Genomic DNA, 22,295 nt, shown 5'->3' with positions numbered 1-22,295 from the left:
TGGATTACGTCTAGTTAGTTGCGTTATATTTTGATTTAGGCGTGTCGTTTACGTTCCCTTTGTGAATAATACTTGTATCACTCATAACATTATATAATTTTCTATGTACTTTTTTGCATATCGCAATTTTCCACCCACGCTTTATAATACATAATAACATGGACGTACAGGCATATCGATCCTTAAATTCGCTTGTGAATCATAATTACAATTTGAGCGAATGGTTATTTGCTTTCTAAACCCCAATAGCGTCCAACAACATAATAAACTCTTTCTCTACGCCATTAATGGAAATAGTGTGCGAAAACAGCGTCGATGCTAGAAATTCTTAAAGTTCATCCAACGTCACTGATCCGGTTTTCGATTATTCACAGAATTCTGCGTTCATCGAAAAAACATAAGCAGCAAATTAGCATCCGAAGAAAAACCAATGGATAATCCAAAGCCAGTTGATATTTAGAAAAATAATAAAATAATAAGATTCATCCTCCTTCCAGGAACTTGGCCAGATCATCATTCTCTCATCACTGGTTCTTACTTACTATCAATATCTAATACATTAATCATTCATTCAGGTTTCACCTAAAGAAAGAAGGGAAGTTCAAGACGAAATATGAAAAATAACCATGACGTATATTCTCCTCCGTTATCATAGCCATTGGTGAAAGCCATTTTAGGCGAGGTAGTTGCGAAAGTGTTCGCGAAGCAAAGCAAAAATTCTATCGTTCGTATTACTCATTTGTATTGACGCGCTCAAAGAATTGTAAGCTGCACGACGGTGGAAGGTAGAAGGACAAGACGAGCAACCAATTAAGGTACCTGCCGAGGTGTTTTGCTATAAGAAATCTGATCTTGCAAGGTAGACGAGTGTACACCAGTGTACACCCATTGTGGAATGTGGGCGAATATTCCTGAGATTCTATCCGGAGATCCAAGGATTTGCGTGGGTATATTCAATGAATTTGAAGTGGGGTATCGTACTGAGTTGGGAGTTTGGGAGTGGGGCAGTTGGATTTCGGGCTTTTTAACAACATCCTCAACGTATTCAGCTTTAGTCGAACGATTCTCCTCGGTAGCTGGGGAGCCTGGGATTATTCTTCGAGAGTAAGGTGAGTCTTTCGACTTTTAATTTTCAGGTTCTTCCGGCCGACTCATGTGCGTTTACTGGGATGTACAAGTTCACGATAAATTCTGTGCTAGATTTATGTTATTTTTTAGGTAAATTATCAATATTTTATGTGATCAATTTATTTTTAGATTTGCTGGAAAAAATGGAGGTTCTGCAGACGGCAGTTCTGCTTGTGGCAGCATTCGTCATTGTTTCGGTTAACGGACAATATTATTCAAGGATAGTATCAGGAGGTAATTTTCTACATTGTTATTAAAACTTATTGGATTGCAATTTAATTATATCGATATCATTCGAAATTGTCTACCTGGTGCGATTGTAATTAGCTAAATAACTAATAATGAGAAATATGTTAGATTCATCATGCAAATAAGCCTCAGTCATACGTATCATTAATCACTCGTATTCTCCAAGTATCTGTAATGATAAATCGGTATGTTGACTTTCATACGAGCCGCCATTATTATTCCGCGGGCATTGAAATTTCAGTGGGACTTCACACAGCATTTACAATACATGAAAAGGGGTATTGAAAGGATATGAAATCACTGGTTACTTTAGATTCAGGTCAATTTCAACAGTTACAATAAATAACAATAATCCTTGCAGCCAGTTGCAGTTCTTACACATGTGGAACGAATGCGAAATGCACGATCAGCGAAGGTCGACCAGTGTGTTCCTGCCTTAATCTGCACATGGGGGATCCACTGGTCAGATGCATACGCGTAGAGTGTCAAAGTAAGTATAAGAATGTGTTAATAATTAAAAATTATATGCATATTGAAAATAGCATAGATTATAAATCTATAATTTTGCAGTCGATGACGATTGCATCGGTAGCAAGGCCTGTCTGAACAACAGATGCGTTGACCCATGTGCTGGTCTGTGCGGAGTGAATGCAGAATGTCAGACGAGGAACCACGTCCCGACCTGTTCGTGTCCTCCTGGACAGACCGGTGATCCTTTCACAGCCTGCAGAATTGCTGATCCCCGTACGTATCCCTTTAACATCCTAGACATAGTGGAAATGTTACCGGCACGAGTCTAGTGACCGAGTCTGTAGATTAATTATGCAATTTGTCATAACGATAAAAAGAATTTGACTTATTAATCAATATTACAGAGGCTGCCTGCAAGCCGAGTCCATGTGGACAAAATACAGAGTGCAATGTGATAAACGAGGTGCCAGTATGTACCTGTCTTCCTGGATACCGAGGATCTCCATTGGTAGGATGTCGTCACGAGTGCGAGAGCGATTACGATTGTGGTAATCATTTAGCTTGTACGTCCGAGTACAAGTGCGAAAGTCCTTGCAAGTGCGGTGAGAATGCAAATTGCGAGGTTATCAACCACAGAGCCAAGTGTACCTGCCCCAACGTGAGTATTAGTCAGAGATGACGTAAATGCTGGCCTGACAAAATTACATAAAAGTGATATTACATGTTTAATAATAATACGAAATCTACGTATTTATATCCGTTATATAATTTTATACAGAACTGGCAGGGCAGCCCGTATGTAGCCTGCCGACCAGAATGCACTCACCATTCCGATTGCCCGCGTGGGAAACCTGCTTGTCTTTATCAGAAATGTATGAATCCATGCGAAGGTGTTTGCGGTGTAAATGCCAACTGTGAACTGCGTGACATCACTCCAATATGTAGCTGCCCCAAGGACATGACTGGTGACCCATTCGTCAGCTGTAGACCATTCGGACCGCGTAAGCAGAGATCTTGGTCCACTTTCCAGATGGATGGACTGTTTTATTCTTCTGATTATGGATTACTATAAGATAACTGTTACGGTAACGATGATGTTGATGCGAATATATGATTTTCAGGTGACCTTTGCGAACCCAATCCTTGCGGTGCCAATGCCATTTGTACACCTGGACACGACAATACTGGCAAGGAGAGGCCAGTTTGTACTTGTCCAACTGGATATCTTGGAAACGCTTTGTTCAGCTGTCAACGTGGTGAATGTTTAACCGATAGCGAGTGTCCTGATAACCGTGCTTGCATCGATTATAGCTGCCAGAATCCTTGTACTGGAAGACAATGCGGACCTACTGCTACGTGCACTCCAAGACGCCATATTGCTGTTTGTACTTGTCCCGACGGAACTCGTGGTGACGCTGTTGTCACTTGTAATCGTATCGACACCCAGTCTGTGCTGAATTCGGGTAGATTCATTCGCTACCGAAATTACTAGTCATGCTCAAAACAAAAGGAAAGGTTTATCCTTCTCGTTTGAGGATATAAGCTAATTTGTTGCATTCTTTAAAATTTTTATATTTCAATTTGATTTGCGTAAGAAATAATACTCAGTACTGCATTAAATTTTACTGATGCTGTCAACAGCTCTAACATAAAGAATTGAATGGTTTTTTTTTTAATTTTCTTTTACTTATATCTACGGAGAACCCTTGTATTTTTTTTACACTGCGTCATCTACCTTATAAGGCTATGTTTTCAAATGAGCTGACAGTTCTGAGAGAATTGTTATGCTTCTGTGTACTAATGAATATTTGATCAAGACGAAACTATGTACTCGACGTTGAGAACTCTTCTTGGAACACAGTTAAAAGGTCTTTTTTAATGATGGCGTAACTTCTGCAAGAAGATGAAGTACCAATGGTGGTCATGCACAATTTACTGATTATACATCGCTAGGAAATGCTACAAGAAGAAGACAGAATAAAAAAAAAGGAACAGAAGAGATAAATCGTTTAAACTAGACATATTACAGTTTCATAACATAAAAACTCGAGTGTTTTTTCTTAGAATAGTTCTGTTCTACAGTTGTTGATTTACTACAGCGCGAAAGTACTAGTCACGCACGGTACCAAATATGTATGGAAATATCCAAGTTCAGTTGTATTTACTCAACGAAAGAATTTGTGGGATATTGATTAATGATATTTTATCGTCCTTGTATTCGCAAAAGGTATTTATGAAATGTAAGAATGGGACGGAAGATAGACGAGGAATTTCAGTCTGTTTTGTGCTGAGCGAATTTAATATATTAACGTGTCGTTGAGAATCCTGCCACCTGTAATGTAAATCAGGTACTATTTTGTTAATGTGTATATGGTTATGTCTCTTATGGTTGAATTAGATTTTAACATGCAGTGCCATCTATATTAAGTTTTTCTGGCAGTACTGTAGTGACAGCACGTGCACAATAATATAACCTTTTAAATTCTTTTAAATGTTAGGGCAGGTAGTTATCACTAGTTTTCGTGGTTGCAATAATTTCATGAAATTAATTGAATATGGGAAAAAAGGGTTACAATTGGAAAGCACGGCGAGTGCCAGAAGTTGAGATTGACGATTCTTCTACAAAGAAGGCATGTGTATATTTTAAAATATAAGTTTCATTATAGTAGTATGATGTATTTCATTTTTCAATCTTTGTATTTAACTTGCTTAAATGTTCCTGCAGATATCACTTGATATTGAGCACCGCAATGAGAGTTATGATAATTGTAATGCTTTGGTTTTACCCAATGAAAAAAGGAAGACTAAAAACAAGGATAAAAAAGTTACTGTAACTCGTTTACTATCTAAGAAACGTAGGAAACAATTAGAGAAAGTTGTTGAGCGAAAGGAAAAGAAGCTTCAGGTATGTGGCAGTTATTAGATATTCTTTTTGTTATATTATAAATATTTTATGACTAATATATTGTACTTCAGAGGGCAACGCTTTTGGAAGAACTTGCAAAGGTTCAAGTTCCTGCCGATGAATTAAAGCAGTATGTGTCATTGACGGCTGTACAGACAAAAGGTTTAAAGCGTCACTTTCGTGAAACTGAGGCCTATAAGACAAACTTGGATATTGTGAAAGACGATGATGGTGAAATTGTCGTAAATGCTATTAAAGGAAGTAAGAAACAGCGATTGGCTCTGCTGTATTCAGATAAGAAAAAGGATGCCAGTGTAGATCCGAATATAGTAGGGTTAAATGTACGTTATAGAAAATGACTTAATCTTTGTAGATAGTAATACAGTAAGATTATTATTTAATGAATAGACATTTTTTTTTATAAGGAGTCAAGTGAAAGCGATGATTCAGAGAGCAGTGAGGATATTGAGGACATCGACAGTAAAAGCAATGATAGTAGCAATAAGGATGCCAACATCAATGAAGATGGAGTTAATAAAACTGACAAAGAAAAAAGTCCTGAAATTGTGCAGATTGGGAAAACAAATAATAACAAAAATGATAATGGGCAATCTTGTGAAATTATCAGGGAACCTCCGAAAGTCACTAAAGCTCCAGAAAAATCTGTGATTTTAATCCAAGATCGAAAACCTGCGGTGTTTGTACCACTGAATCGTAAGTCTGAGATTCAAGAAGCAAGATTGAAGCTTCCTGTCTTAGCCGAAGAGCAAGGAATTGTCGAAGCCATTAACGATAATCCAGTAGTACTAATTACTGGGGAAACAGGAAGCGGTAAGTCAATTTTTTCGGATCTTGTATACTAAAAAAATATACTTAATGTTTAAGTCAAACATGAATTGCATGTTAAAATATTTTAGGTAAAACAACCCAAGTACCACAATTCCTCTATGAAGCTGGTTATGCCAAGAATAAGATGATTGGTATAACAGAGCCCAGAAGAGTAGCAGCCATGTCCATGAGTTGCCGCGTACGCGAAGAAATGAATTTAACAGCCAAAGAAGTATCTTATCTTATTCGTTTTGAAGGAAATGTCACACCAGATACAAAAGTCAAGTTTATGACCGATGGTGTTCTTTTGAAGGAAATACAGAGTGTACGTACTTGGAGTATTTAATATTTATGTAGCTGACATGATGGTATGAATTCCAATTATATTTCCAGGATTTCTTACTATCAAAGTATTCTGTAATTATATTGGATGAAGCGCACGAACGCAGCGTCTATACGGATATATTAATTGGGCTGCTGTCGCGTATCGTACCATTGCGTACAAAGAGGAAGGATCCTTTAAAACTCATAATAATGTCAGCTACACTACGTGTAGAAGATTTTGTGGAAAATCCAAAACTCTTTAAAATTAAACCTCCAGTTATAAATGTGGAATCACGCCAGTTCCCCGTAACAATTCATTTCAATAGGAGGACCAGTCAGGATTATGTAAACGAGGCTTTACGTAAAGCTGTTAAGATACACACTCAACTACCGGAAGGTGGCATTCTCATATTCCTTACAGGTAATGATAATTCTTACAATTGAAAAAGTAACTACAGTTATATTATTCTAATTAATGAAATATGTTCATTAAAATCGTGAAGGTCAACGTGAAGTGAACTCGGTAGTTCGCAGATTGCGAAAAGCATTTCCTTACAGGAATAGAAAATGGATTAATGGAAATAAATCTGATAAAATTAAGGAAGAGAAACAGGAGAAGACTGAAGAAGAAGAAGAAGCAGTAGAGAAGGACACCGAAAAAGATTCGGATGAAGAGATGGAGGCTAAAGAAGCACTGCGTTACCTAAAACAAAAAAGAAAAAAAGAACCTATCCTATTGCCAAAAGTGAATTTAGACAAGTATGTACAATCACAATAAATTATTTTTTGATAATTGCGAATAAAAAATACATTTACCAATAAATTTTTAGCTATTCCGTAGTCCCAACCGATGATACGCATGAGGATTTAATAGATGCTGGTGACGATGATGAAGATGATGAGAACTTGAATGACGAGGACGAGGACGACGAAGACATTTTAAAATTAAGTAGCTTAACTACTTCACAGCCACTTTGGGTGTTACCACTTTATTCTTTGTTACCTAGTAAAAAGCAAGCACGGGTACGTTCAATATTGAATCTTTTGATATATTTGTAGATAAGAATATTAAAAAATTCTCTTCGCTGAATAGGTATTTGAACCTCCACCGGAAGGCTGTCGCTTGTGTGTAGTATCAACTAATGTGGCTGAAACATCCTTAACAATTCCCAATGTTAAGTATGTGGTAGATAGTGGTCGTTGTAAAAGTCGACTATACGACAAAGTCACTGGAGTAACAACCTTCCGGGTTTGTTATACTAGCAAGGCAGCAGCTAATCAAAGAGCCGGAAGAGCAGGAAGAACTGGCCCTGGTCATTGCTACAAGTAAATGTTTAATTGTTTTGTTTGCTGATATGAAAAATCTATAATGATTGCGATTAGTCTTAGTAAATATTTTTCATTGCAGGTTGTACTCCTCAGCAGTATTCAACGATCAGTTTGAACAATTTGGTGTACCGGAAATACAACGAAAACCAGTAGATGATTTACTGCTACAAATGAAAGTCATGAATATTGACAAAGTTGTTAATTTTCCGTTTCCATCGTCACCGGATATATTGCAATTAAAATCAGCAGAAAGGCGACTGTGCATTCTTGGTGCTTTGGAACAACCTGTACCTTCCAAGGAAGGTAGGTAATGAGCGTTTAAATTATATATATGGATCTTGACGACTTCTCGTACCACTTGCAGATGCCTACTGTGCAAAAGTCACGAGTCTTGGTCACAGTATAGCTGCGTTTCCCGTAGCACCACGTTATGGAAAGATGCTGGCTCTTTCTCAGCAACATGATCTCTTGAGATATACTGTGTGTCTAGTAGCGGCATTGTCGGTCCAAGAAGTCTTGGTGGAAGCTGTAAGTACGGAAGGATCAACCAAGACAAAATGGTTGCAGACTCGTCGTCGTTGGGCCGGAATGGGCAACAGTTTACTCCTGGGTTTGTTATATCATAAGACAAATTATTGAAAAGTATATGTTGCTCTTTTTTACGCACGATTACAAGAATTTGATTTTATTACAGGTGATCTTATGGTCCTGATACGGGCTGTGGGTGCTGCAGAATTTGCAGGATCGAGAGGGAAGCTTTTGAACTTTTGCGAGGAGCATGGTTTAAGACACAAAGCCATAACTGAAGTAAGAAAGTTGAGGCAACAACTTACTAATGAAATAATCTTAAACCTTCCGGATTTACAACTAATAGTTGATCCTGAGTAAGCTGAAATAATTAAATCAAATAATTGATACTATCAATTAGATTAATTGTATAATTGAATATAATGCTGGCATTCATATTTACAGAATGCCTCCACCAACCGAAATAGAGGCTAAACTTCTACGGCAAATAGTATTGGCCGGAATGGGAGATCAGGTAGCACATAAATTATCACCAGATGAAGTGGAAGATGGTGAAGATAAGACAAAATACAAGCACGCATATAAGTAAGAGTCAACGACTATATTTCAAGTAAAATTAAACAGTAGGTTCTTAATTATCCTATCTTTTAAGGACATTGGAAATGGAAGATCCTGTATTTATGCATTCCTCGAGTGTTCTCCGAAAAACCAGTCCTGAATGGGTTGTGTATCAAGAAGTGTACGAAACAAATAAAATTTATATGCGTGGTGTCACCGCTATTGAGCCAGAATGGCTACCAAAATTCGCAGCCTCTTTGTGCAAACTTAGTGAACCTCTGACAGATCCACCGCCGAGGTTAGTCTAATCAGAGATCATAAATATTGATTAGAATAAAAGATGTTAATAAATACTCTTTACGCAATCTATATTTGACAGGTATGATAATGAAATGGGAAAAGTTATGTGTCGTATGACTGGAACTTTTGGCAAAGCAGGGTGGGAACTTCCTGCTATGGAATTGGAGTATCCTGCTAGTCTTGACGGTATCAGATGGTTTGCTAGGTTTCTTTTGGAAGGTGCAGTTTGTCCTAAACTACGACGTTTCGTACTATCGTTATTGTCAACGCCAAGCAGCGTCAACAAATCATGGGCTAAGTTAGTTTTCTTCTTGTTCATTATGGCTTTATGCCTTCATAGTCCATCAGTTTATACTTGAAAAAATTTTGTCATTGTCATTCGATGTTCAGGTTGTTGCCACGTACAGAAACTATTACTAAGGTTCTTGCATCGAAAGGAGTTATGTCGAAGGACAAATTGTATGAAGTCTGGGAAGAGGACAGTAAATGTAAATATGACTGCAGTAGCAGAGAATTTTATAGAATTAGACACCAAGTCTTAAAGTTTATAAAAAAAAATACTTCATTTCAGTTCTTCTCTCTGCATATCAGAAATGGTTGCCAGAATCTGCACACAGTGAAGTCGCTCTTCTTTGGCCACCATTGTAAATAGTCCATAGAAGGTATGTTTTATAGGTATTTTAAAATTGTATCAATTTCAATGAAGACAAGAGAGTGACACGTTGACGGAAGAAAATCTTGGATATGACAAGAATTTGTGTGAATTGTAATTTTCTCTATATTCACAATATACATAAGAAGTTGTATATTGTTGTCATTCGTTATTGTTTACGTTACTATTATTGTTACTTATACTGCTAATGTGTCGTAACATAAATTATAATTTAATACAAAATACAACGAGGACTACTGGATAGGTGTGACTGTAATTCATGAAATTCATTGCAAATGACTAAAAATGACATGAATCATGCTGCAATGCGCTAGACTTTGTGTGGTATCGAATGCAATTGCAACAATGGCCAAAAACGTTTTAATCATATCCAATTCATAGGGTTGCAGCCATTGTTGAAATCATTTGATAACAATACTAGCGGCTCACCAGCATGTGCGTTTCAGAATTCAAAATTCTAAAGATGATCATTCGATTTTTAGTGGTTTCTTATCCTTCCTCTTTAAAGGATTATTTTTACAATCTTTATAGATATTGTTTAGATCAAATGCCGCTTTAACGTTGTCCTGAAAACAATTTGATTCTTGGTACATGTAGCTATGGTTTTATTAGTGTTACAATTATACTTACCACTGTAAAGAGAAATTTAATTAGTTTGCCCTTGCTGTCTGCATAAGGTCGCCTTTCGATCTCCTTTCCCTCTTTGAACAGTACTAACGTAGGTAATTGTCTGCTAGTACTGGAATCACTGACTCGATACTTGGCTGCTGCATCAGGATATCTTCCAATATCAACCTTGCCGAACTTCAAGTTTTCCAGAGCATATCTGCAAGAAGTAACTATTGTTTGTACCGTTAATGATATCAAACAGAAATATAAATGACACACTCAGCTGATAACTGCGAAAAAGTAGGAGCAAAGTTTACACAGGCAGGATTCCATGCTGTGTAAAATGCCACAAGCCACGTAACTCTTGTGTCTCGTTGCAGTTCTTCCTGCAAGCCAGTGGCTCCTCTCAAGTAAATAACATTTTCAGGACCTTGATAGGTTGGTTCTGGCAATATCAAACCACAAACTGTAAAAAAATCAAGATAGCAATGGATAAATCATACATCAGTGTTACCTGGTACCCAACAATAACGTACAAGTTACTTACAAATAAATATAACACCGAATAGAATACCCATACGAAAATCAGCATAGAACCAGAGAATCAGGTTAGCTGCTTTCGTATAGACAAAACTCGAAGAGAGGTAATTTATCATCGTAACACTTCCTGCCTTTCTGGTTCTAATCATTATTACGATTATTAAGAAAAACAGGATCTCTGTTTCTCTCTGTAAAATAAAAATACTTCATTGCACTACTATGGTAAGTAATCATATAATTACATCCTCTGTGCAATGTTTTATACAGGAAGTTACCGTTTCATGAAACCATCAAAGAAAGTAATGTCAATTAAGAGAATATCAAAGTAAAGTATTTTTATCACCGCATAACTCACCCCATCGAGTTCACATTCAGTTTGTGCAAAAACATAATGACATATAATTGGCATACGCTTGCAGATGATATATGAGAGACTGATAATAATGTTTACTAAGTAATACGGTTTAAGAAGCAACCGCAGATCTTTCTTAAAAGACATTCTGACAACTGTCTTTGACGATATTTCACGGGAGAAGTACAACTTCTTTTTATTGCAATGAACTTTTCAACTTTTCATAGAAGAAAAGGGCAGTCACACTTCGCAGCCAGGAAGACAGTTGCTAATTGAACAAAGTGGCGAGTTGATTAGCTTCTGCCAGAAGATTAATTTTAAGCTTGAACATAGAATAGACTGATATATGTTATGCAATTCGTAATTTATCTCTAAAATTTAACACCATCTATCTTGTGATTTTGGAATTAACAGAAGGGATGGTTAAACTCTTATGATAAAATAGGTGAAAATGGAAAAATAAACGAGACTAAAAACAAACCAGATAAACAATTTCAATCGTGCTCCTACCAATGTATGAAGTTGCAAAGGTCAATGACATTTTATATTAATTATTATAGATTTATTTATTTTTTATATAGGGTAAACTGGCCCTTGTTTTCGTTAGTTATTATGAATTGTATTTTGTACAGTGTGCATTTTTTGTGAAGAAAATTGTTTTTAAGGTATTATGGTAAAATTATGCTATAAAGTTGACTCTAAATTTTTTAATGCCTAATCGAAAGAGCTCAATCAGTATTAAATTCACATTATTAATATATTTTTTTATTTGTTTTATGAAATTTAACAAATTGTATATGGCTATGGATTTGATTTCAGCTAAACTCTACTGCACTACCTTAATTTCTGAGAACTCCAAGTTTTCATGGTATTTATCTGCTTTAAGCAGGTTTGACCCATCTGACCCATTATCTTACAACGTCCACTATCAATTTATAAGGAGAACATTTGCAGTAGCTGATAGAAAGAACTGAATATTTACTTGACCTGTTTATACATAAATATCTTTCAGTTGCAGAAATCACTTTCCATTGTTAGCTACCAATTGTGTGTTTACTTTGTATATGATATCCAGTGGAAAACGACAACTTCTTCAGTTCCAGGATAGTTGTCTAGTAAACTAGGAAAGATGAAGCTGTTTGGTCTTACGATTCTCTATTGTGTCTTGAGATGGAATTCCTTCTCTTCAAGTTTAACAGTTTTTGAAAGCAAGAATATACCCATAGTTGTTATTACCTGGAATTACTTAAATGCTTCTCATACAGGTAAATTTTTATAAATTTATGTTTTTGAACAAGATTTATTCATAATTAATGTTTTTTTAGCATGGGATGTAATTAATGAACAAGGACGAAGTGCCTTAGATGCCATTGAAGAAGGTTGTACTAAATGTGAAAGTATGCAATGTCGAACAACAGTTGGGTTTGGAGGCAGCCCTGATGAACAAGGCGAGACCACTTTAGATGCAATGATTATGGATGGGTAATATTCGTTTTATTTTTATTTTTACATCCAGCAATTTATAAGATCACCTTATTTTTAAACTTATCAAGGGTGAAGATGGATGTTGGAGCTGTAGGAGGATTGAGGAATATTAAAAATGCTATATCTGTGGCTAGAAAGGTTTTGGATAATACTAGACATACTTTACTTGGAGGCGAACAAGCTATGCAATTTGCCCTTGAAATGGGATTTCAAAAAGAATCTTTGGAAACAGCCGAGTCGAGAAATATGTGGCTAAAATGGAAAGAAAATAAATGTCAACCAAATTTTCGTAAGGTAACCAGAGAATTCTATCTGACACAAATATCTGAATCACTTAATTCACTTAATAATTGCCTAAAATAATCACTAAATAATGTTTGATTAAGAATGTAGAGCCAGATCCCACAAAATCATGTGGCCCTTATCACCCTATAACTGATTCGAAGCAGATCAAAGATGAGCGTACAATTGCAAGTGAAGATAATCATGATACAATTGGAATAATTGCGATTGATAACAATGGCCATATAGCTGCTGGAACTTCTACTAATGGTGCCAAAAATAAAATTCCTGGCAGAATAGGAGATTCCCCAATTCCAGGAGCAGGTGCTTATGCCGATCAAGAAGTTGGTGCAGCTGCAGGAACTGGCGATGGTGATATTATGATGCGTTTTGTGCCAAGGTACTGTTAATAATTGATATTCCTTAAATTTTATGTATTATATTCACTGTCAACTCATTTGCTACCTCATAGTTTTCTTGCTGTGGAGGAAATGAGACATGGAGCATCTCCAGCTAAAGCAGCCAAAACTGCAATTGACAGAATTGCACAGCATTATCCGAACTTTTTTGGTGGAATAATCGCTCTCAATAAAGATGGTGAATTTGGCGCAGCTTGTAATGGAATGGACAGCTTCCCTTTTTATGTAAGCAATCCACTCTTAGGAGAACCAACCATCCATAATGTTCCATGCGCTAAATAAATATCGCAGATAATAATATTTTTTGTTTTGGAATATAATAACGAATTGTACGTATAAATATAAACAGCAATTGATGCAATAGATTTTTATTAATTTCCGTCGCCTGTTACTCTTAATTCCTATTTCCCGGCATCCCTCACTTTTATTAAACTTTGCTACAACAGAATGACGTCACAGAGCTAAGATGACGTATTTCCTGTTTACAGTCGGATTGGCAGTGGGCAGCACTTGACTACTGATTTATTTATGTCTGCTTTAGTGTGTTTACTGGCTTATATCATTTAATATTTAAGTGAAACTTAATGTAACGGCAGTATTAAACTACACAATCTTTCTATATTTTTACAGAAGTCAATGAGTTTCTTTCAATTAATAACATAGTACTTCTGATAAGAGGAAGATAAGTCACTTGTTCACAATAATCTGAGAGCTAACCCTAAACTTAGTGGTTCAGTAAATCTTAACAAGAATTATTGTAAGTATTTACAATGCACTAGACATTGAATTAGATGACAGTATCGATTGAAATATACATTATTTCACAGAATATTAACAGTTAAAAAAGAGGATACAAGAATCCAAAATGCCAGAAACAGCAGAAGAGGATATGAGTCTATCAGTTCGTCTGACGAACGATGATTTTAGAAGACTTTTGATGACACCAAGAGCCTCAGTTCCATCTACCACGCCAGCTTCAATACCAGGAACAGCTAGAGATGCTAGTGCTAAGACGGCACAGACACCTACAGTCAGTGGTGGTAGTCGTGCAGAGCTTCGTAGAAAGAAAAAGAGTTTCTATGCTAAGTTAAAGAAGCAGGAGGAAGATAAAATGGCAGAATTAGCTGAAAAGTATAGAGATCGTGCCCGTGAACGTAGAGATGGCACAAATCAGGATTATCAGTCTGAGGATCCAATGAGCAGTGCCAGTGCTTATCGTGCTGTTGCTCCGGATTTAAAATCTGGTATGGATGCTGCTGAACGTAGGAGGCAAATGATTCAGCAGTCTAAATTCTTGGGAGGTGACATGGAACATACTCACTTGGTGAAAGGATTGGATTATGCCCTCTTACAAAAGGTAAATGTCCCATTAGTACTTATCTAGTGCATAATATGGTCAGTACTAAATTTGTACTCTTAATTTGTGAAGGTACGCAGTGAGATTGAGTCAAAAGAACAAGAACAGGAACAAGAAATGGAAAAATTAGTGAAGCCCAAGGAGAAGGTAATAGAGAAAAAAGAACCTGAGAAGAAAGAAGATGAAATGCAATTCAAAACAAAGATAGGTCGCAACGTATACAAGACAATAATGACTATGAAATCGAAGCATGTGGAAAGAAATGAGCTTTTTACTCCAGGTCGTATGGCTTATGTCATTGAGTTGGACGATGAAAATGCTGATGTCGACATACCAACAACTCTAATCAGAAGTAAAGCCGATGTACCAACAGTAGACGCTACTCCTACCTTGACAACAAACGACATAGTGATCAACAAACTCGCTCAAATTCTATCCTACCTGCGTCAAGGTAACAGACACGGGAAAAAAGGAAAGAAGAATAAAGATGGTAGAAGTAGAATAGATGATACAAACGATGGGGATGCGCCATCAAGACCTCAGGACGATAGTATATATGGAGATATAGGTGATTACATACCCTCCGTCAGTAAAAAGGACAGTTCGCACTCAAAAGACAAGAAGAAGACATCATATTTTGACAAACCAGTAGAAACTAGCATTGATGACAAATCAAATGCTCCACAGTTACCTAGCGTATTGTCAGTAGCTGCCGAAGGCAGTGCACCGAAGAAAGGAACTCTACTAAATAAACTTGCAGCAGAGCCTGAAGGATATGCTGAGTGTTATCCAGGTCTAGATGAAATGCAAGACGCTATTGATGACTCTGATGATGAGGTTGATTATACGAAAATGGACCTGGGTAATAAGAAAGGTCCAATTGGTAGATGGGACTTTGACACACCCGAAGAATATAGCGAATATATGAACAATAAAGAAGCTCTACCCAAGGCAGCTTTCCAGTACGGCGTCAAAATGGCAGACGGACGAAGAACAAGAAAATACAACAAGGAAAAGAATGAGAAAGCGGAGTTGGATCGTGAATGGCAGAAAATTCAAAATATTATGAACAAGAGAAAACCTGCAGCTGGTCTAGAATCTGCACCGGAGTTCAAAGTTCCCAGATACTGAGGCACTCCCTGTGTTCTTGTAAGAGTCTCTATCACGGCAATGTGGTCAAATAGAATTGAAGTGCATAAACGTAATGCGTAAATCATTGTTTTGCGTAGAAGTTTATGGCTACGCATAACTTAAGATATGTTAAACTTGGTGAGCCTGAGGTTATTTATAAAGGAAAAAGGTCATAGATAAAATTGAAGAGACGATACGGTTACAATAATAGTTATTAACATTACAGCATGACTTTGATCAGTATTCGACTGTCAGGCAGTTGATTCATCGATAAATAAATACCAATAAACGAAACACATGATTTATTATACAACTATGAAGTATAATTAATCAAAATAGAATACCATAGATTAAACAAATATCTACATTAATAGATTTATGGAGCTTTCTCTAAAATACACAAAACATTCAATACTCAAAATATTGGCTGGTCATTGTATAAATATGATCTATAAGGAGATCTCAATCCAATTATATTCAGTTGGTTACGAGACTTAGAATTAATCGTAGAGCTCAATGACCCTAAATCCTATCATCAATCACCCACATGTCAGGATTTATCCAGGATAAACACTATACGAGCGTAATTTACCAAAATTCAGTTATCTACATAACGGATACTGGGTATGTTGAACATAAGAATTATAGTACTACTTTGAACATGTATTACATATTACCTACTCCTAAAATAATCATCACAATTCCTAGAATCATAGGTATGGGTCGTACAGCTGAGGATGTAGTGGCAATAGATAAACCATCTGTAGCGAAGTTTCTGCCCCAGATAGCATATGTGAAAAGACTGCTCTGCGGAGAAGTTAAATTAAATCCAATGGTATTATAAGTAGAATTGAGATTAGTTAATGCGAAACTATAACTGCTGGAATTCAATGGCAGCAAATTTGTTGCGAGTGTGTATGGTAGCTGGAAGTAGCTAGTCTGATTGGAGAAGTTTCCAGTAATACTAATGAATGTAAAGTTTGTAGGATGAATCAGGGTAGCATTGGTGTCATATCTGTAAGCACAGCTATCCTGAGTATCATTAATGCAGGCAATAATACTGCAAACTTGAATTCCATTCGTAATGACATTAGAGTATGTCTTCACTCCATTGAAAACAGCAAAGCGATACCTGAAAATAAATCGATATGAATCACTCACTGTGATTGAGTACGAATAAAATATTAACGATCCACTTACCTGTAATATGAATTGTTAGAACTGGAAACGAGAGTAGAATTATAAACAACACTGACATTAAACTTGCAGCATAGTCCACTGTTGCAGATAGTTTGATTATAAGTAGCATTATTAAGTCCAATAAGACTTGTCGTGTAAGGTGAAATGTTTTCACGACTGACTACTTGATGAGTCGATAGCAACACGTTTCTTGTTGTGATTTCAGTGGAATCGAATTTATACGTTAAATTAGAACTGGAATTAATGGCAGCACGGGTTCCATTAATTTTCGGTATTCTGGCCACAAGAAGAAGATTGCTTGGTGACTCTGAGAAAGCGGAAATTATGATGCCGCTGTTGCCAGCATATAATCCTGCGCCCCCACTTCCGGTTGAGGGATCACTATAACCTGCAGCCAAGAAGTTGACGTTGTTCCTGTGCGCCCAGGCAGCCTGCACCTGCACGGCTGTCGTGTAAGGCAATTGTGAATACCACCGTGATGGAAACAGGATATCCGTTACGTTAACGTTTTCCAGCAATGACAGTGCTGGATATCTATACGTGATATCGAAGCCGATAAAGTGGCCAAAAGTCACGTTGAAGTCTGACACAAAGGTCGCATTCTGGGCGGACGAGGTGATATCGAAGCCTGGCTGATTAAATAGATTGTACTTTCGATATTTTGATATGATACTCCCGGATCGATTGAATACTACGTTTGTACTGTAGAAATAATATCCGTCACTCGGACAGGAAGTGGCATTCGTACAATTCTCCTTCTCATTGACATTGACCAGGATGTACATGGAGTAATTCCGTGCGGCGCAAGACATGATCTTCAAGGCCTGCGGAACAAATTAACTGGATGAGTGACAATGGAAAAATGTATTGTATTCATACTATCAGCCGTTTTTACAAACCTCGATAACTGTACTGCTTGCATTGCCACAGGGGATGACGCCCTCACTTTCATTGGGTATGAAGGAACTGTAAGATGTATAATTTGTTCTATTCGTGCTGGATTCTTGCAATCCAGCAGTTAGGGTACCTTCAGGGAAGACTATGATATCTGCACTCTACAAAAAGGTATTATCCTGTCAGTTTATAATATTCAGAACTTTTTTGTACTATTTTGGATTACTTACATAACTGGAAGCTTTCTTGACGAAGGTCGCATAGTTATTGGCATTTGCAGTAGAAATAACAGTACCATTGGTACCGGAAGTCACAGGATAATATTCTGCCACGGCACCAACGTAGTATGTTGCATTGGCCAAGGTCGCCTGTAAAGTAATTAACAAAAAAAAAATAAAAAAGTCTAACCGTCGTAAGGTCAATGTCAACCGGAAACACGCGTATCTCCATCTGTAGCGCCGTGTAATATGCCAAAAGACAAAATTCGTACCTGATGTGAACTTCCAGCCAGGAGCAAAAGTAAGCCGAAGCACAGGTACGCAGTACGGAGTTGCATTGCTAAGTTCTATAAAATATAATAAATTATATTATTATAATTTTTTTTACTTCTTGTCGTAATACGAAATGGTTCGACAGCAGTTATGTATCAATCGCCAACTTTTCCGTTTCTAGATAATCTGACAACGCGAATGTCAGCGAATCTTTTCATACAATAATAATATCACGTAATATTAATTTTTATAGCAAAGATATTATCTAGCACCGAGAGAGAAGAGCACAGAGGGTTGCTGAGCACCGGTGAGTTTCCAAGTGGCAATTCGATTCTGGTTGACCTCGAGGAGGTCGAGTCAAGTGGGATTGACTTGAGAATTTTCGCGCATGTGTTGGTTCTCTGGCTGGGTCTCCATGGTGATGATAGAGAACGAGAACAGAAGAGACAAGAACAGGGAGAGAATATAGCTGATATATGGAGAATAATAGAACGGAGCCTAGAAATCCTAAAATGATATGCGAAAATGCGAGTCTCACTTTTTTATTTCAAAAACTGTTCTGGGTTTATTGGAAAAAAGATCCGGGAGTACGTAAACCGTTAATTGTGAAAGGTATTAAAAAAAAGATAATTTAAAAAATAATTGTTAAGTATGCCACGAGTTCACTGACTATTTGTAAATTAAATTAATTTGATCAAATAATCGAAATATTTGCTTTAATTACAACGTACCGTATTCTTGATTACAATTACGAAAATTCTAAATACGTGTTGCACGGAAGGGTTGCGGTCACCGACTAAACTCTGAAATGTTGTGACGGTTGTTCTTATAGGTGTTACTTATCGTAGCTAAGTCAAATGTGCCAGGGGATAGGAGTTTGACATTGGAATCACTTGTGGGATGACGCCTCGACACAATTATAGTCTGATGATATCAAATGAAAAAGGGAATCATTAATATCGAATAGTATTTCCTTATAAAATTATCATTTAATGACTATTATTTGAAAATCAGTGTGAAGTACTTTGACGTATATAATAAACGATATCAAATCGATAAGGCTCCTGGAAACGTTTGTATCACTGATAGTAAGTTACTTTTTTGTGAAATTATGTATTTATCTCTGTTACTAAAATGGTCAATATGTTACTTATCACGGGAACAAGTTATTCGGTATGATAACTATGATTTGGGAATACTAAGTCATGATTCAGAATATTGATACTCGGGAACAATCTTTTGATACGAAATTGACAAGACCAATTTTATGATCGTTTTTTTTGAGCTAAATGAGCTTCGAGATTTTCTACATGTTTCTATCGGCTCATTAGTTGGTAACGGATTGACCTTATCTTATTGTACTAATTAAACGTATACTTCACACCTTTATGTACTCGTGATGACTAAGGATATCAACTGAGCGATTAATCATTGTATTTTAGTAACTGGCTGGTTTTTTTCTTACTATCTTTAATTTTTATTTTTCATAGCGAACAGAAGACGATAATTCAGGAAATCTGTATTGGATAATTACCCACTTATTAATGTCACATATTCATACATTAATATTAATCATCAAGAGACTCTTCATCAAGAGCTGACAAGAATATTGAGAATTTTTTAAACCTGGCTTTTATACCGTTTATATTATTATCCACTAATTTCAGATGTACAGAATCTATTTTGTGTCTTGGGAAAGAAGCTTACAAGTGCAAATATGTAATTTTTGTTTAACGAGAAGCATTCACAGTGTAATGTGGAATGATGTTATTGGATTAACCAATCTTTATTGCCGTTCTTCTTTTTATATGCTTTTCCGATAAGAAAAAGAAACGATAATGATATAAAATAAATATATGTTAGAATATGCAGACTGATCTAGATCTTGAGTTGTTTCTTTCTTAGTAAGAAGAATGTCTATAGGTGTTTTGTTTGATATAGATTGATCAATACCTACTCTATATAGGTATGCTTGAATGTTGATCTGCATAGATACGTATAGGATTTTTTCTCTGTGTAGTATAACAATCTCATGTCTGAAGTAGATCACAATGGTTTCAAACTTCTGGAAAAAGAGTCTTGTTAGAAGACACCAAGGCTGCATTCACATTCCTCCAGGACTGCTTCTAGGAGAGCTGAAACAGTGGGAACAATAGAGAATGGGGTAATGGAGAATAGAATACGGAAGTAAATGTAAGCGGAAGTGGAAGTAGTCGTTAAGAGTTGGAAGGAATTTCAGACCAAAATAATTCAAAGATTGATATAATGCTGAGCTGTTTTAATTAAAGATTAAAACAATGAAGGATTGTTAAATGAAATTTATATCCATATTTCATTGTTCATATTTGGATATTGATTGAGTATACTTGTAATTAGGTGGCACTTGAGCTGAATGATGATTTGATTAAAACATGGATCTATGATACAAATGTGGTGATCTGAATGAATGGGGATCAGAGGACTTTTTTATAATAATAGGTACAGTAAGGTAAGCCCTGTAAAATATATTTTACTCATGGAAGAACTTTATGTCATTGGATGATTAATTAAGTCTTATGTAATTAGAAGCTTTGGAATGAAGATAAGAATAATATTGATGGAATCAAATGGTTTGATTTTTCATGTCTTTTTCTAAAATCGGGAAAACTGTAAGAAACTTCTGATTGAATTTTTGGGAATACTTATCATGGCGCGAGAAAACTGCAAGATTGAGAAGTTTCCCCGGGATGATTGCCAACCAGTTATCCAACCAATTTCCATCCTTCTTTTTTCAAGAAAACTTCGTTGCATTTGTCTTTATTTTTTCCTCTACAGCTACGCCATTGTTTTCTCGTTCGGCTTCTTCGCGTCCAACTTACCAAGTCCGAGATATTCTCAGTTAATACTTAAAAGTCGATATCGTGAATCGTTATCTGAAAATGAAAGACATTTAGCTAAAATCATATGGGTAAAATATAAAAATTTTATATGGTGAAATCTGTTGGCTATTATCAATATTATGTCAAAGTACAATCAATGTCGCACAGATATTTTATGATAATTAAAATAATAGAACCAGTGTACAGACCTTTTATTTGACGTACGTATAGTTATTTCCCGATATCGTATATGTAACTAGGTATCCAGCCTTGTTGCCCTGAAAGTTATTTAAAAATTGTAGAGACATGATGTCATCGTCGATGTTTTCAAGAATTGGATAATTTTAACAACGTCGGCAAGTGTAATCATGATTGTTAAGACAGTCATCAGAAATGGTGCAATTATCAGACAAATTTTACATTAAATAAATGAGATAGGGGAAACGATATTGAATGAGTAAATAATTATCGTTAAAATTATGGCACAATATGACGGGACGAGACCTAATCCATACTTACGTCAGAGCTCAAAATTGCATAGGTTAAGTAAATGATTATGAAAAGTTTATTAAGCCAAGAGTGGATACTCGTTTCCTTTATTTCCTTGTGGCTGCCTTTTTAAATAAGAAAACATTTTAACCATACATTATTATCAAGTAAATGGACGTGAAGCAAATTACTCAGGTTGCTGCCGATGCTTACTTGCAGGAAGTAGGTACCGCCAGGACACGTTGAGTCTGTTGAAAATGTCCCGGGTGACATATTGCTGAAAATAGCGTTGCTTGATTTTCTTTTATAAAATCACTTTATTCTTTTTGCCTGACTCTTTGGAGTTTTCCACGTTTTTCGCTCTTTTTACCGACGGAGACACCTGATTGGAAGGTAACAAATGCTTCGTGGAAATTACGTATGATTGGACTCGGTGCAATTCATTGGTTGGAGACTGGCGCGTAACTGGTCAATGATTATTACATCGTTATACAGGTAAATGATAAGACTGATATAAATAATATGTTATTATTTTTTGAGAAAGCGTCTCTATTTAGCAGCCATTAATGCGAAGTGAATCATTATGACATTAATAAATCTCGACATTATGTGATGAGAGTCCCAGGAGACTAGTGAAATATTGACAACGGTACAGAGAGGGTTATCATTTTTCAGGGGTAATGCTATCAAGAGACTCGGTCGAGTCTCGCGCCAAGTACAGGCAACCGGCTGTACAGGGCGCAGCGCGCCGAGACTCTTTACTCGAGTCAACTCCTTATCCCCCAAAAAACACTTACGTGTAAAAAACTACGCCAAGTACAGGATTGCTGTGAATTCCTATAACAAAAAGTATTGATATCATATTATTGAGGCCAAGTACATAAGTCACTACATG

General features: G+C 36.4%; 6 protein-coding genes and 3 long non-coding RNA genes across 14 annotated transcripts; 5 read left to right on the top strand and 4 right to left on the bottom strand.

The window, feature by feature from the left end:
* Window positions 1-951: 951 nt before the first annotated feature.
* LOC107270029 (delta-like protein D) lies at window positions 952-3,514 on the top strand. Its single transcript, XM_015744638.2, has 7 exons — window positions 952-1,109; window positions 1,258-1,362; window positions 1,739-1,867; window positions 1,948-2,121; window positions 2,253-2,506; window positions 2,627-2,849; window positions 2,970-3,514. Exons 2-7 carry the CDS (start codon window positions 1,272-1,274, stop codon window positions 3,338-3,340), a joined length of 1,242 nt encoding a protein of 413 aa, XP_015600124.1. The 5' UTR covers window positions 952-1,109; window positions 1,258-1,271; the 3' UTR covers window positions 3,341-3,514.
* LOC107270041 lies at window positions 1,382-2,956 on the bottom strand. The gene is made up of 3 exons (XR_001538216.2): window positions 2,675-2,956; window positions 2,326-2,540; window positions 1,382-2,141 (listed from the first exon to the last, which is right to left on the bottom strand). It is a non-coding gene; the product is annotated as an uncharacterized LOC107270041 (long non-coding RNA).
* A 319-nt stretch (window positions 3,515-3,833) lies between the features above and the next one.
* LOC107270019 (probable ATP-dependent RNA helicase kurz) lies at window positions 3,834-9,437 on the top strand. Of its 2 annotated transcripts, XM_025087430.1 has the most exons (18): window positions 3,834-4,196; window positions 4,347-4,478; window positions 4,574-4,753; window positions 4,825-5,094; window positions 5,179-5,584; window positions 5,671-5,906; window positions 5,975-6,326; window positions 6,409-6,664; window positions 6,736-6,928; window positions 6,999-7,231; window positions 7,314-7,537; window positions 7,599-7,844; window positions 7,929-8,118; window positions 8,207-8,347; window positions 8,415-8,618; window positions 8,700-8,918; window positions 9,011-9,108; window positions 9,192-9,437. In XM_025087430.1, exons 2-18 carry the CDS (start codon window positions 4,404-4,406, stop codon window positions 9,266-9,268), a joined length of 3,600 nt encoding a protein of 1,199 aa, XP_024943198.1. In that variant the 5' UTR covers window positions 3,834-4,196; window positions 4,347-4,403; the 3' UTR covers window positions 9,269-9,437. The 2 variants fall into 2 exon arrangements, with proteins under 2 accessions (XP_024943198.1, XP_015600106.1); XM_015744620.2 differs by having other exon boundaries at window positions 3,834-4,478.
* Window positions 9,120-11,123, bottom strand: LOC107270035 (thioredoxin-related transmembrane protein 2 homolog). The gene is made up of 5 exons (XM_015744649.2): window positions 10,798-11,123; window positions 10,450-10,630; window positions 10,182-10,368; window positions 9,924-10,119; window positions 9,120-9,859 (listed from the first exon to the last, which is right to left on the bottom strand). Exons 1-5 carry the CDS (start codon window positions 10,939-10,941, stop codon window positions 9,761-9,763), a joined length of 807 nt encoding a protein of 268 aa, XP_015600135.1. The 5' UTR covers window positions 10,942-11,123; the 3' UTR covers window positions 9,120-9,760.
* On the top strand, window positions 11,086-13,343 carry LOC107270033 (N(4)-(Beta-N-acetylglucosaminyl)-L-asparaginase). 4 transcript variants are annotated; one of them, XM_015744645.1, is made up of 6 exons: window positions 11,086-11,324; window positions 11,807-12,059; window positions 12,120-12,276; window positions 12,348-12,573; window positions 12,666-12,961; window positions 13,034-13,343. In XM_015744645.1, exons 2-6 carry the CDS (start codon window positions 11,924-11,926, stop codon window positions 13,260-13,262), a joined length of 1,044 nt encoding a protein of 347 aa, XP_015600131.1. In that variant the 5' UTR covers window positions 11,086-11,324; window positions 11,807-11,923; the 3' UTR covers window positions 13,263-13,343. The 4 variants fall into 4 exon arrangements, with proteins under 4 accessions (XP_015600131.1, XP_015600132.1, XP_024943206.1 ...); XM_015744646.2 differs by having other exon boundaries at window positions 11,213-11,324; window positions 11,892-12,059; XM_025087438.1 differs by having other exon boundaries at window positions 11,307-11,324; window positions 11,813-12,059.
* Window positions 13,344-13,480: 137 nt separating this feature from the next.
* Window positions 13,481-15,778, top strand: LOC107270027 (protein Red). Its single transcript, XM_015744636.2, has 3 exons — window positions 13,481-13,737; window positions 13,808-14,337; window positions 14,410-15,778. The coding sequence occupies exons 2-3, from the start codon at window positions 13,846-13,848 to the stop codon at window positions 15,466-15,468; spliced, it is 1,551 nt and encodes a 516-aa protein (XP_015600122.1). The 5' UTR covers window positions 13,481-13,737; window positions 13,808-13,845; the 3' UTR covers window positions 15,469-15,778.
* LOC107270026 (vanin-like protein 1) lies at window positions 15,754-18,904 on the bottom strand. 2 transcript variants are annotated; one of them, XM_015744635.2, is made up of 6 exons: window positions 18,785-18,904; window positions 18,053-18,127; window positions 17,793-17,930; window positions 17,568-17,723; window positions 16,669-17,492; window positions 15,754-16,600 (listed from the first exon to the last, which is right to left on the bottom strand). In XM_015744635.2, the coding sequence occupies exons 2-6, from the start codon at window positions 18,116-18,118 to the stop codon at window positions 16,135-16,137; spliced, it is 1,650 nt and encodes a 549-aa protein (XP_015600121.1). In that variant the 5' UTR covers window positions 18,119-18,127; window positions 18,785-18,904; the 3' UTR covers window positions 15,754-16,134. The 2 variants fall into 2 exon arrangements, with proteins under 2 accessions (XP_015600121.1, XP_024943201.1); XM_025087433.1 differs by lacking the exon at window positions 18,785-18,904 and adding an exon at window positions 18,326-18,526.
* LOC112494679 lies at window positions 18,532-19,936 on the top strand. Its single transcript, XR_003060385.1, has 3 exons — window positions 18,532-18,665; window positions 18,886-19,141; window positions 19,544-19,936. It is a non-coding gene; the product is annotated as an uncharacterized LOC112494679 (long non-coding RNA).
* Window positions 19,937-20,888: 952 nt separating this feature from the next.
* On the bottom strand, window positions 20,889-21,816 carry LOC112494680. The gene is made up of 4 exons (XR_003060386.1): window positions 21,614-21,816; window positions 21,431-21,525; window positions 21,121-21,189; window positions 20,889-20,965 (listed from the first exon to the last, which is right to left on the bottom strand). It is a non-coding gene; the product is annotated as an uncharacterized LOC112494680 (long non-coding RNA).
* Window positions 21,817-22,295: the final 479 nt, after the last annotated feature.

This window comes from Cephus cinctus, unplaced genomic scaffold, assembly GCF_000341935.2.
Source record: "Cephus cinctus unplaced genomic scaffold, Ccin1 Ccin1_scaffold0696, whole genome shotgun sequence".
Lineage (NCBI taxonomy): Eukaryota > Metazoa > Arthropoda > Insecta > Hymenoptera > Cephidae > Cephus > Cephus cinctus.
The sequence above is the reverse complement of the archived record's forward strand: the minus strand, read 5'-3'. Positions and strand labels throughout refer to the sequence as shown.